Source organism: Balearica regulorum, chromosome 13 (assembly GCF_011004875.1).
Source record: "Balearica regulorum gibbericeps isolate bBalReg1 chromosome 13, bBalReg1.pri, whole genome shotgun sequence".
In the NCBI taxonomy this organism is placed as follows: domain Eukaryota; kingdom Metazoa; phylum Chordata; class Aves; order Gruiformes; family Gruidae; genus Balearica; species Balearica regulorum.
In genome coordinates, this window is record NC_046196.1 from 4,689,104 (window position 1) to 4,704,377 (window position 15,274).

Sequence of the window (15,274 nt, forward strand, 5' to 3'; positions counted from 1 at the left end):
TATGAAAAATAACATGCTGAATATTGAGAACATTGGGTAGTCCTGAATCTAACCAACTTAGAAGACAAGTTCAGTAAATCAGCACATACCTGAAACAGCCTGCAAGAAAAGAACTTGGTCGTGTCCAGGAATCTAAGACCATGCAAGGCTCCATAATCAAAGGAAATGGTGATTTATAGAGTAATTGATTAGGTCATCATTGCCGTGGTGCCCAGATCTCATATTCTGATAACTAAACCTTTGTCTTAACAAATTGGCTCTATTTTATTATCTTCTGAAAACGAAATGATCATACCTAAGCTTTCTTTGCTATCAATTTATGCTCTCATTATGTTAATGATCTGTAATAAACATAGGTTTTGGCACTATGGTAATTCACCTTACAACCACATGCAAACTACTCGTCCCTTTACTATTCCTTTTCTGTATTTTCATTTTTTGCCTATGGAGTACACCAAGTTAATTAGTCCACTAAGTCCACTCAATAAAAAGAAAATTCTAGAGAAGGATTGAAAGCACCAAACTGTTACAATCTCATAGCAAACTATATGGAGCTATATGGACAATTTGGGGGTTTTTTGCCTTTTTTTTTTCCTCCCCCCTCCCGCAGTGGTCAACTGGTAACTCAAAGTTGAATTCCACTTATTCCTGAGATCTTTGTTCTCACCATCCAACACTGTCCTGCCCAGAAATTATGAACTACTAGATTTATAAATATTGATCAGAGCATGTAACTTCTTATGCCCAAATAAGAAATAAACAAAACTCTTTTAACAGTCCTCAAAGTGGAACACCCGAGTCCTCACCCCTGCAATACTCTGAACCTCATTTCACATCACGGAAGAGGATTATAGGCACAAATGTTAACGTGTCAGACTGGCAATAGGAAAATGCTCACTTACTTCACGATCCAACAGTACAGGTGACACCACTGTAACAATATCTCCCTTTTCTGGATCGATATAGAACATATTTGGAGATGGTTTGGTAGGTGTCTGTTTGAGGATGTTATAACGCAGAAGAGCATTGTCTGTGCTAGAGTCATCGGCATCAAATGCTGTCATACGCATCACAGTTGTTCCTAAGGGAAAGGTGGACAGACAACAGAATGCAGTTAGCAAGAACATGTAAAATTATGCTGCCCTCACAGGTGAGAACCAGACAGGTACAATACATAATTATCTTATAAGACCACTAAGTAGTTTCACCTGATATTTAGTCTGCACTTGCATTATTTTTACTTGCTACTGAGCCAACCACAAAAGACTGATGTTTTTGATTTGCAACAGACATATGACCTGTTGCATAACATAAGTTCCCCATATTTGTATGCTTTGTTGCCATCCATATTAATTGCATGCCACTTAATGAACTACTGATGTATCTTCTTCACTTTAAATTCTACAGGTAGAAAGTCTACAGGATATTTATGCTTCGAGTGATGAAGGTTTTAACAACACAAAAATCCTAGAGCATACAGTTCTGCTATAGAGTGCAATAAGGCAAATGCTGTTGACTGCACAGATTCTTAAATGATGTACAGAGGAAAAACCTACTGCACTTCTACATCACTGTTAATACAGCAAGGACTGAGATGGTGACAATTCTCTACTTTGTTAGTGGAACACATACTCCTGCATCACAGGATCAAGTCTTCTCCTCTCCCTTAGACAGACACACCAGAGGCTGACATAGCTCACAAGATTCTGTCATAGCGTTCTTTTATTTGCTTTGTACAGTACATTGGCAACCAAGGAAAGGAAACAATTAGACACTTGGGCTGAACTGAGAGATATTTACCCCTAGATCATTACAATTTCTTAATCATTTCATGTATAGGAATAAACATAAGCATTATTTAAAACAAAAACAAACCCAAAAAAACCCCAAAGCGCAAAACTAGAAGTAATATATCATCACACCAAAACTAAACTATTTCTGGTAATATTGATCTGAAGAAAGAATAAAATCCTACCAAATAACAAAAAAGTCATTATCAAATCAACAAACTAGTTTCAATGGTGAATCAAAGTTAAGTAACAAATTAAAGCAAGAGGTATTAGCAAACTTATACAAATAAGGAATCTGGGAAGGTCTCCATTCTTTTGCCTAAAAATTGCAACTAAAAAAAATAATTTAAATTCCATCAACTATACAATTTACATGTAAGTAGCTTAGCACTGAAACCACATTATCTAATGCATACCACAACGTCAAAGTTAGTTATAATTCTTTGTTAGAGATTAATTCTTACGTTCTGGTGAACCCTTTCTTTTCTCCCCATAGACTTTCAGTGGGCAAGTATTGTTTTAACATATCATGATAAAAAAAAAATTCAGATACAAATTATCATTTCTTAACAGGTCTGTAAGACCACATAATCTGTTCTCAGTATCCACATTGCCTTCTGTGGCAAAATAACTACAGGTGATTAAAACCTGGTACAGACAAGGCCTGAGACATTACACTGGAAGTGCCTGCAGAACAGAAATATATATCATTCGTGTACAATGATAAATAGTGAGTTTATATTCTTTGTGAAGGTTTTGAAGCACAGATCACTTAAAAATCAAATAAAAATGAAATATTGTGGTAAAAGTAAAAACAAACCCAGCTTCATTTATAGGCTGACACAACAACTGCCTGGTTCACTGTTAAACAAACACTAGCTTGTTAAGATATATTTCTTCTTCTTTTCTTTTGCTGTACTTCCCAGAGTACTAAGTATTGCCTCTTGTTGTAGCGACCTTGACTATAAGCTCTCAAAGGTTTTGCTTCATTGCTACTTCAGGCAGAGTTACGCCCTTGAGAAAAATAACAGAGATCTGACAGCATTTTGGTTTTATTCACCAGTGATTAAAGGTCAGACAGCTCAAAAAGAAGCTTACCACTGGATACCATGCCATGTTTTCCAATATTACAAGATGATCCTAGCCCTGATATTTTCACCTACTTTGTTTGAGATTTCTTCAGAAGAAAAAAGAAAAAAGAGCAGCTTTCTGTTTTGAAGAACGAAGATTCACACTCTTTTCACAAGTACAACACACTGTGCTATTTTTTTATATTTATTGCATTTTGATAAGATTATATTACATAATGTGTTTCACAAAGATCTGCTAAGTCACGAGACTTTAGTGAAATAAATCAGAATTAAGGCACATCTTCAAGGGATCTTAAAGAGTGCCCAAGTATAAGTGAAATTCAATGGGTTTCAGTACACAACTCTTTCCTGAAAAATGCAATTTAATAAGATGCTATGCTCAAGTACATTAGACTATATTCTAAATGAACATACAGTTACTACCATTAATAATTTATTAGATGAGTTGATGCTCAGCAGAGATTTAGAAACTGATTAAAATATATACTCAGGTACAAATGCTATTTATACAGTTGTCCTAGATGGTTCTACTGAAATATTTCTGACAATAAGGCTGTGGAAAGCACACGTAGACTTTAAGATCTGATGTACATCCCCAAATATCAAGTCACTCTGGCATAAAACTGGCTTAATACAATGGCTGAATCTGATTTGCCAGCTACAGTTCTTTAACCTTTCAACTGACTGGACATTATCTTGTTCTGTGCAATCATTCCTCTGGTGCATACATAAGAAATTCCAGCAACTCAGAAGAGCAGAATTTTACTTTCATTTTGCACAGAGACGCTAGCCCCAGGAGGAAAGCTGTAGAGAATTACATCCATTTGTTTCTATGTTGCTTTTGACAAAAGTGTTGAGATATTGGTTTCTAGCTACCATTAAAGTGGCATTTACATTCAAGTAAAAGTTATTCTAGTCTCCAAGTTCATATAACAGATGTAAAAATGCACATAAAATTTGGGGTTGTCTTTAGATGTCATTATGCATTAGTACAGTCTATATAAGATGGTATCTGTTTTCTGTTCATGAACATCAATACAGAAAACTACACCTCTCTAAATATCACCTATAAGCTTGCATGGCTACCACAACCAGAGGAGCTGCTGAAAACAAAAAGGAAGCCCTAGCACTGAGTTGAAAGTTGGTGCGAGGCTTCTGCAGCCATGCTGAGAACAGCTTGTCCTCAGAAATGTATGCTTTATGCTCTTGTGCTCAACAAGCAGGTTTGCAAAACAAACAGAGTGCAACTCTGTCCGTTCATTTCAAAGCACAGTGGTGCCTACTCTATATTGTACTCCAGTAAAACAAAACAAATAAAAACACCCCACGTACACAAAAAAGCTAGAATGTATTTGTGGTTGATGCCTCAAAACTCACAACAGCTTTAAACAAGCAGCTAAAATATATTCCAGGGACCTTTTAGAGAAGTCTGATAGCTATATTTCCAGGGAAGAACTTTCCTATTCTAGTTGATGTGTGTTCACAGAGAGAACATGCATGACCATACATTTGGGATTGGACCACCACTAAAAGATGATGTTTATAGAGATCTCTTTCCTAAAAATAGTGTGACACCAATTTTTAAAAGGCTCTACAGCATACATCCGGTCCAAAAGAGTTTAATTCAAGATGCACGCTTCCTCAGTATTACTCCTTCATCATAAAGTTTTATTCTTCATAAAAGATTCATTTCCCCAGACCCATAAACTGACTACTTCTAATTCAGTGTCATTTTATAAATACTTCCATTCCTGGCATCAATCAAATGCAGCTGGCTTTCAAACCACAAAACAACAGCTTGCTACATTATCATGTTAAACAATATATATTAACTTATCAAGCTGCGGAAGAAATGTCTGCAAAATCAGCAACTTTATAGTTCTGCTGACGATGTGCAGATACTCATTGAGGCAGTCTCTTTCAGTAAAGGTACAGTTATGCCTTGGTGTATTTCAATATTCATGGTTTATTTGTCACACCTTCTGGGCAGTTTCACTGTTACCACAATCACTCAAAACCTCTACTTGCACCTCCCAGAGTTCCTCATTGATCAGACGTATATCCCACTAGCCAAGCCATTGCTCCAGAGGCTGCAGCTATCAATCTGTTAATTGCTGATTTGGCCTGTAAGTTGGCTTGGAAATATCGGCAAAAAACCTGCCCTTAGGCATTAAGAAGTAAAACACAATGCTTGCACAATTTTGTGGTGATTGGAGCAGATGGTTTCTTGGGAAAAAGCTCTTTGGCATTTTGTTATTTACCTCTTAATAACCTTTCTATTTCCTTCTTTTTTTTTTTTTTTTTTTTTTTTTTTTGGTGCCTTTTCTTTCCTGTCAAGATGCTGAGACAACATTGGGAACAGTTCAGCTGATGGATGAGATTACTACTACCCCCTATCCCTTTATTTATTTATTATATTCAGCTGCTGGGTTTACAGAAAGGACTGGAATATACTGGAAGTGAGGCTTATTTCTAGTTTCATTAAACAGGAACAAGTGTCTTAAACCTACAAACTTTAAAGTAAACTCTGAATTTGAGTACTAACACTAAAATATTATCCAGTTTAAGGACTGAGCAGTTTTAACTTTATGAGAGGTACAGTGCTCCAAAACTTCATGTTTTCTCATGTTATTTTAATTCTTTTTGTGAGTCTCTACTGTATGTTCAGTACATTAAATGTTTTCTACATGTGCTACAGAAAGGGAAGGGTCTACTTTCCTAATTAACATGACTGGATTGCCGAGTCTTATTTCCACCTATGTCTCTAGATATCTCTAGAGGGTTACCTATATTTCTAGAGCACATTACATTTATTGCTACAGAAAAAAAAAAAAAGACAAACTTTCAGAAAATGGAGCAAAGGAGGATAGCCTTCTGACTACTACACTCATCATAACTGATTACATGTTTGACTGTCATTTTGTCCTTTAAAGACAACAAGTCCCAGGGAAGCAAAACAAGAAGAAAGGTCTATTATGGCTCCAATCAAGTGCCTTTGAATTGCAACTACAGTTATTAACTTATGCATGTTATTAAAAACTTGAAGTTCTTGCTCAATAGAGAAGACATTTAGAAAGAATCAATGAATTCAGTCTTGTAGCATATCTTATATTTGTATAGGGCAATAATAGTCTAGCCTGCAGGACTTTTTCACATTTAGATGTCTGGCAAATTCAGGATAGGTGTGTTTTTTGAACTACGTTTTAGATGGCATCACTGATCAGTACACTGGGCATGCCAACACATTGCAGCCAGCAGGAGTGGAGACACGTACCAGTGAACTATCAATTGTGGAATGAATAATAAACAAACTTCTGTTGATACACAAAAGAAACTTGAATAATGTTAAGTAGAGATTAAAAACTGTTAAGAATTGCTACTATCTATACAGAGTTAATGCAGTCAGAAAGCATATAAATTGAGTAAGAAATAATGAGCGATTCCTAGTTGAACATCATGACAAAACAGTAAAGATGGATGGGCAGGTCAACCTTTAGCAACACTAGTATTTAACCTTTGTTTTCTCATGAGTAGCACAGCTGTTTTGGTAGACTAAATTATTCACTGCTGGGATTTTTTGAGAATTAAGTTATATACAGTACTGTCCCTTACTATGTTGTAGGGCAGAGTGTCACGTGACTGAAAACCATGTTAAGAGCTGCTGCTCCAGGTGAGACATTGATATATGAAACGTCAGTAAAGAATTTTCCTTAGCTGAAGATATGTGACGTGGATACTACTTTGGTATATTGTGCTTTGTCTCTAGTGCTGCAAATGTTTCTTTCTTTAGGGTAAAATTGTTGGGTGAAAACACTGAATATTGTTAGCCCCACCAAGGATTCCCAAACCATGCATATATCATCAGTACATACCTGGGTGTGAGATTTTGTGATAGCATATGTGTACTGAAGGTTATGCTCTACTGCGTGCAGATACAGGAAATTATGACACAAAGAAAAAGACCATTATTTATTCTTTCATAATACTAAGATCCCCATCACAGTTCCTGTGTTGTACAAAATATGAAACTCATGGTCCTCGATTGGGATAACTTACATTTTAGACACGGTGCAGTTTTCCCTCACAAAAACAAAAAATTGCATGTAGTCTTTACATTTGCCTGAAAGACTACAGATAGCATGAAGTAGGCAGTGCCATAAGGAGTAAAATCAATGAAGTTTCATTTCCTAGCTGGTATTGTCCAAAGGCTCATCTCCTGGATGGATAAGATGATGTCTTAGAGGGGCGAAAGTCAGCCGTTCCCTTAGCAAGACCATTAATAGGATCGTTTTATCCTCTTATTTTCATGAGACACATATGAATTTAAGGTACTCCTTCAGACTTTTTTCCTATGAGAAAAACAGTGGAAGCTGAGTGAGGAGTTCAAAAGTTTTGAGGGGCTGACTGCCAGATATATGGGTAGAAACACATGCTAAAAGTTAACTTACTCAGATGGCTTCTTATTTCTATGTGCCTGTTTCTTTCCAGCATGTACCTATATTCAAACCCAAAAATAAAAACTATTCCCAAGCAGTCAGTCCATCAAGGGAAAGCAATAGGCTGTTTTTTCTCCATGCCAAGTGTACTACTTATTAAGCTTCTCCCTCATCTGAACATATACAGGTATAGAAGTAACAGCAGAAACCTTGATATGCAGTGACATAGCTGTTAAAGGCTTTTATGTAAGAGGAACAGGGCTGGTTGGTGGAAATGTTCTCCTCTATTTCAGAGTACACGTCAAACTCAACTTTATAAAAAAAATACTAACTTTTCACATTTAAAAACATGTTTAATATTTTAACACATAGGGTTCCTGAGAAAGAAAGTGTTCTGATGTGTTCCTGAACCAACTTTATACTTTCTTAAATGTGAATCTAAACTTCCAGAGCACAGGTACAAAGTAAATAGGAGAGGAGAGGAATAGTGATTTGCTCTGCTGCTTTTTAGACGCTCCTCACCAAATTACAACTTTGTCTTCCCCTAAACGGTTCCCCCACTTCTACTCAACATCGTTGTTAGCCCTTCAGGAAGTCTTCCTTGCTCAGACATGGGGAAGTCAACACACTTGTTCACTTACAGTCTCTCTCTTCAGATGGACCAGGATTTAAAAATGTCATGAAAGAAGACTTAGAACAATAGAGCCATAGATGAAAAAAACAAATGTCCTTCCTCCAGATATGAACTGGCTGCAGATATAAGCCAACCACCAAAGATTTTTACTTAACTAAGATTCTACCTACGTTCTGGATCTATAGTAAAAATGTTGCACACTCATGACTGCTTTCCTTTTGACCAGTGAAGTCTATTAAGAAAAGGCATGAATTACTTCTTGGATCATGACCATAAGCTATAAAAAGTCCCACTGTTCTAACTGCCAATTCATAACATAATCTTATATGTCAGATAACATAATTCATAAAGCAATATAACACATTCTCTTGAAGTAAATGGTTTAATGTAAATGATGATATGCATTGAACTTCTCACAGCAGGCGAATATGACAGAACAGTGATTTATGTGTGCAAGAATAGCTATTCAACATACAAAGAGTAAGATTCAGCCCTAGGCACACTCAGAAAACACAGAGGACCCACATTCTCTCTGGAGTTTGGCTGGCACTAGAAGTCAATCAGACAAATCACAGGCAATAAAGACTAGATGAGACATTAAAACATCATTAAATTCACTCCCCCTAAAAACAATGCAGGATCATTCTTGAAAAGATACTGAACAATACTGGCTTCTTTTCTGAAAATCTCAAACGGAGAAATTTCCGCAATCCCTATGTAACTTATCACCATGACAAGTGCATTTGGCAAACACCTGCCAGAAAGCTACCTCAGATCCTAAGAGGAGATAGGTCAACGCCTAAAATAAGCAGCTACACACTAGACCATGACTGCACCAGTGGAGATGGAGGATGCTAAGCTTTTTCCTCACCTTTTAAAAAACTGCCAGAGATAAAAGATCTGAGACACCTCTTGCCCAGAGTGACTTGCTCATTCACTCAGCCCTTAGATCTGAACTGTTTGACAGCTGAAACATTTTGTCAGCGATGCTTACAACTCACATGATTCACCATGCTGTTTTCCCTGTTCCCATGTAAAATTGGAATTGCCTGCAATCATTCAAATTTGATTTCAGACGTATACAAGCTGTTTAAATGCAGATGCAAACTTCATAGTCAAGAACAGCTAAGCAGAGAGCTTACTAAAAATACATATTCTGCACTTATCTCTGTTTTATAATCCAAATGTTTTCTTTCAGCTTTTCTCTACCTTCTCTTTAATAGTTTCCCATTCTTCTAACTCTTCCCTGTTTATCTGGGTGGTATAGTTCTGGCCAGAGCATTGCAAATTTCTAATAGACAGCAATTTTTAAAGTAATACAAATATATAAAGCCTGATGCAAATTTCATATCCAGAAATACCCATGAGAAATTACCTTTTGAATGTGGTAGAAATCTTCCCCTAAACCTCAAGACACAAAATAAACCAGGCAAAATTAGATTAATCATTTAACTTTCTCCCAAAAAAGAAGTTAATATCCAGTTTCTCCTAGCCTCTAAGCAGGGAGGCATTCTTAATCAAGATAAATGAAGAAAAGAAAATTGATGTTTCAGAGACTTCACTTAGGTTAGTAAAAAAGGATTGGCAATTATATGCATTCTGAACTTCTGGGAGAGAACTGGCCATCTTTCACTTCAGAGCCACTTTCACCTTGTCTCTATCCAGCCCTGTCAAGAAGAGTTAGTATTCTGAATATTTACAGGAACGGCAACGTGAACAAGTATAGACTCTTCTCCTAGCCCTTATTAAACAAAACATAGCTAATCACTGGGAACCTAGTTCACATTCAGCTATCCATCAAGCCATGAAGGCCTCTGAATTTGGAGACCTAGCAGCACCTACCAGCTCTTGGAGCCAGGTAAATCTCCTAGCCATATTCTAGCTCACAACCCTTTCACAGCACCAGTGACCTTTGGAAACTTGGGTGCACTGGTAGAGAGGAAGCAGCAATGTGTTTTAATAGGTTCACCAATATCGACTCCTGGAGACCCCAGACTTGAGGGCATACCTTAGCTGAGAAAGAATCAAGGTAACGCTTCAGACTGCTATATTTTTATATTTTTTTTAAAATAAAGAAATCCCATGCCAATAATGGTTCCAACACAGAGATGTTTGTCAGTCATACTTTCTTTTTAAGCTAGGACTCTCTGTAAGGCAGGAGTGAAACTAGTTAAATAAAATCCATGAAAATGAAAGAGATCAGTGCAAAATGTGGGTATTAAATCAGTAGTATATTAAAATCTAATAAAACTTTGAAAATGAAAAGGATATGAAAAGAATATTTTTTCTTTCATTTCAACAACAAATTATTTCAAAATTAAAAAAAGAAATGTAATGTATTGACAGTGAGTGTCTATTTTTTTAGAACACAATAAAAATACAGTCTGCATGGAATGGGTAATGAGAAACTCAAGCTACGTAGTCTGTGTGCATACTCTGCATTAGAACTTGTTCAAGAACAACAACAAAATGGACAGTTTTTCTAAGAAGGTAATATTTTCACAGATTTCAATAATCTTTTGATCAAGGCCACACTTCACAGATGGAAGATCTCATTCTTTGAATTACCTACTTTTGTAAAGGAATTGACTGACTCCTTATAAGAAAGGCAGCAATTATACTCCCCTGTCTCACTGGGCTTTAATCAAAAACACGTCATTACTTTACAGAAAACACTTTAGACTATTCTTCTATGTCCAAGTACACTGGCATCCTTCCTGATTAAAAGGTAATAATATTACATTTTAATAAGATCTCTTAGTGCAAGGTCAATCTTCTCTGATTGGAAATGCTTTTTGAGACAGTGGGCCAGAATTTCTGTTGATCTAAATCAGCCCAGCCCTACTAAAGCAAAGATATTAGATGAGGCTGCAGAATACAGGAATGACCTTGAAGATCTATATTAGGTATACACAGCATTACATTGCCTTTATTCCTTTTTACCTTCCTAATTTCTCACTTCAGATTATGTGAAATGAAAAAGAAAAGCAAAAGATGATCTGTGCCTTTTTTGTGCCTCTTCTATATCAGACCCTTTTCCTTCTTGCTACCAGCAGCTTATAGAAGCATCAATTTTTTCCCCATGGATATACCAACAATATACCAACGTACACTTCATCAATAACTGTACCTTAGAAGTTCTCATCTTTATTCTCTGCCTCATTAATATGAACTGGTTGTGCATTAATGTCATGTTATAAGTGAGGACACAATTGAAACACCCATCCTTGTTACCCATGATTCTGTCACTGTGATTCTCATCATCCACATTAATCCAAAAATCCATAAGCCAAGGGTGCTTCAGTACTATAAAAGTAGCGTGAAGGAAAGAAGAACCAGACCTCATAATGAGAAGGTAAATCTTCTTACATAGTTTCTAGCTTCATCTGTAGGAACCAGAGCGCACACTTATTGTAATGTAACAGTTAATCTTTGTACTGATTTCATAGTCAAGTCCTAGCCATTTTATCTATTCAACATCTGAAAGTTTGAGGGATAAGTGTTTCTGTCTTAATAGAGGATCTTTTTAGGTAAGTTTTGTTTTTCTCCCCCTCCTCGCAGATAAACTACTGGATAAATTAGCATCTGCTCTGTTGAAGTTATTAAAATTCATCCTGCCCAGACAATATTTCATAATGAACTTGTTCGCTGCTATACCCAATAAATGAATTAGGCAACTGCTCCCTGTTCTTCATCCAGAGAATGGCATTAAGTCCATTGCACTTTTCTAGATAAATCATATCAAAGATGCAGTAATTCCTGTTAAAACTACAAACAGAAGTGGAATATTTGATTGTAAGTTCTCAAATTTAGTATTGAACAAATCCTTACAGAGGACCATAAGGCACGTCTCGGAAAGACATCCTTTCCCTTAAAAAGGATTCATTCTTCCCACACACATTCTTCTGAACCAAGTTCAATAGCTTCCCACAGTAAAGGAGTCCATAGTGAGGAAGCATAAACACTATCAGTTATTCTGGAAACCTACACTTTGAATTGTTCAACCTTTAAATCAAGTCCATAGCAACAAAACTCAGTCCCTAATAACATTGTAGAATAATAGAATATGGAGTATTTTTCAGCCATTTCCCCATCTTGAGATTAAAATATCTGCATATAGAAATCTTTGTAGCCCTACTCAGAATCCTCTTTTTTGTTAAATTATATTTTAAAGCCACTGATAGCTGAATTTAATAAATGACTCAGATGCTGAAAGCGTATGCTGTATGATTTTAAAACAGGTCTTCGAAATGATCTTATAAATCACAGGCTTCAAAAACTCTATCCATACATGTAACAAGAATACAGTTTGGAGCGTATGGTATATGTTTTCAGTAGGGGTCTTGATATTCTTTCCTGAATTAAGTCATTAATTAAGACACTAAGTTCAGCAAGTTTGGGGTTAGACAGTGTGATTAATTTCACACACTTACAACCATTTTAGGCTCAGATATCTGGTATTTTAAGCTTCTTAATAGTCACTGGAAAGGGACTGGCAATTTTGGATGCAGTTCATCCCATTCCAAGCTAAATATTTAAGAAAGGTGAGATAAGGCATCTTTAGAACTGATGCCTTTTTCTGGAGGAAATCTAAGTCAGAAAAGATATCAAACTCCCTAGCACTTAAAATAGGTGATACCACTCCTATTAATTCTGCTCGTCACTACAGATGTAGAAAACAAGGTTAGAATAAAATTATTCTCCCATAATTTTGTTATAGCATCACACACTCCAAAAGACTTTCTCTTTCCCACTTCACAACAGCTGAAGGGAAGTCATGCCTGTAGGAAGAGCATTAGAACTTGCCCCACCTCTGTGCTGGACAGCTTTACGGTCTGCGCTGACACTTGACCCCTGAAAAGTGGAGGTCTGCAAGGATTAACAGCAGGCCATGATATCACTGTACTTACTCCCTTAGAATTGATGCATCATGTTAGGGAAGGACCTCAAGCAACAAATCAAGTTATTTTAAGTTTCTGTGTAATTGATTTAGTATTGAAAGGGCTACATTATGTCCCTGCAGAGAAAAAATGGGTATGGAAAAGGCTCTGTATGTCATAAAACATCTAAATATTGACTGTGGAACTCCTTAATGTAAAATTAATAATTAATCACAGAACTGCTCACAATATATCCACTGTCAGCAATTGGATATTTAGAGATCATAAAGACTTGCGGAGCTGTGTACAAATATAGTGTCATTAAGTCACGGGCTTGTTCAAGTATATTTATACATATGCACATATTCTTTCTTAGGCCCAAAGAAAACAAGCATCAGTCAGTGCTATATTGTGTCAAGAAGGAAGATCCCAAACTAGGTTTTAAATGGTGACACACTTCTACTTTTCCACCAAGTACTTGTACACAGCCCTCAACTTGGACACACTTAAAATTCAAGTGGGTGACATGTCTTGCAGTGAACTGATTTCAACTGGTAAACCCTCCTAATTCACTGAGCTCTTTTTCCTTAATGTCTCTCCATCATGTCCTGTCTAGCTGAGGACAAAAGCAGGTTTGTTCTTTCACTCTCCAAGCTGATTGGCAGGTATCTAAATAAAGTCCAGAAGCTATAAACCATATCTGAAGAGTGCTGATAAGCTCTCCTTCTGCCATGATGTTCGTTTCTCCCTGGTTTTGAAGCTGAGCTGCTCATCTTACAGAGAACCTTCATATGAACCTGGCAACATGGTCTTTGGTGTGGAGATGGCTCAAGTATAGGACAGCCTGGAGTGTAAACGGATGAAACTGAGTATCCATGTTGACTACTTTTTTTCCTATTATTCCCATATTGTGGTGCTATACCTGGCTGAGTCCTAACTGTAGGATGGGAGACTTATAGACTGTTTTCTGAGCTAAAGGCCACCAGAAACGGGCATAGCGTTATATGGCCAACCAGTTCAGTCACCTCTGTACCCATTCTTGCACAAAGTAGATTATTTTTTGTCCTAAAACAAACTTCTAATTTCAGTTAGGACTATTTTTGTAGGCAAGGACATCAAATATATACTAGTAGTTCAGCCCTATTGTATTCAATGGCATATATCAGGCACATAAAGAATAACAACTGAGCTTTTAATTTCCTTTTTACTTTTCAATTTCAGGACTTCAGTGAAATACTGTGTCTTGGGGAGAAGGTGGGTCTGGTCTGTGTAAAAAATACACTGGATGGAGCCATGACAGGTGAATGTCCATTCCACCAATCTTCTCTCCCTACTAGAAATAAATGGAAAAGCAAATGGGACTTGGGAGCAGACACAAGTGGCCCTGTCTTGGGTTCCCTGTTGACTTTTGCCCTCATAATTTCCAGTGTTGAAAATGTCAATAGCAATACACCACCAAGTTTAAAGGCAATCTGTAAACACAATGTGTCAAATACATGCATAAAGTTTCCCCCCTGCCTCAGGTCTTTTATAATTTTGAGTGGAGCCCTGGTGCAAGGTATATGGAAGAATGACAATTTCAAAGATATCAACCTTCAGGATACAATCTCTAAGAGTTTCAGTGGGTTTCATCCATGAAAAACTTCAATTAGAAAAATCAAGTAAGAAATATTTTATTTTATACCCCTTGTGCTTCTGTGATTTATTAATTTGTTTTTTCACTAACTTATATGAAATCCTTTATATGGCTGCAAGTCATAAATCTCCCTGCAAGTCACAAAGTCAAGGACAGTACTGAGTCATAGTTTTTGTCTCTGATATGTCTGCTAATATCTTTCCCTGACTCTACCATGCACTTCACAATTGAATGAGATCATCAGTATATTATTACCCATGATACTTATATAAACTCAAGGGAAGAGGACCACAGAATCCCTATTACAGTGATAGTGTAAATTCCTTGACTTTTGCAAGACCAGTAATTTCTGAAACACCCCCAAACTTAATATCTGCTAAAGAAAACAAACCCCAAAATTTGTCAATTTTGATATCTTTAAATTATAATTATTTGATGTCTTTTTATCTACAGCAAAATACCTATGACAGTTATAAGTGAGCCACAATGATTTGTATCTATGGATTACATGTCAAATTTGAAAAATTGTAGCTTAAATCATACATTCATGACAGATCTTGAAACCCTAAAAGGAGATACGTATTCCAATGAAATGTACCAATGTCAAATGAAGTTGTTATGTATTTTTATTACATTACCAGAAACATGCATTAGATAGCTGCAAACTCTTTTGTTCAGGGAATTCCCTTAGCTTTTTATTCAAATATACTACTTTAAAGAGAGAATAGTTTGTAATTTCATTCACTTGCATGCCATTTATGAAATAACCCATTGATATAATCCCAGCAGCATTCTGTTAAGCATATT

At 36.4% G+C, this 15,274-nt stretch overlaps 1 protein-coding gene across 2 annotated transcripts in view; it reads right to left on the minus strand.

The window, feature by feature from the left end:
- Window positions 1-15,274, minus strand: part of CDH13 (cadherin 13) — a 496,783-nt gene that overhangs the window by 150,463 nt on the left and 331,046 nt on the right. For both annotated transcript variants that reach the window (XM_075765776.1, XM_075765775.1), the window contains exon 7: window positions 903-1,081. In XM_075765776.1, the coding sequence (XP_075621891.1) occupies window positions 903-1,081 (179 nt within the window). The remainder of the gene's footprint in view (window positions 1-902; window positions 1,082-15,274) is intronic.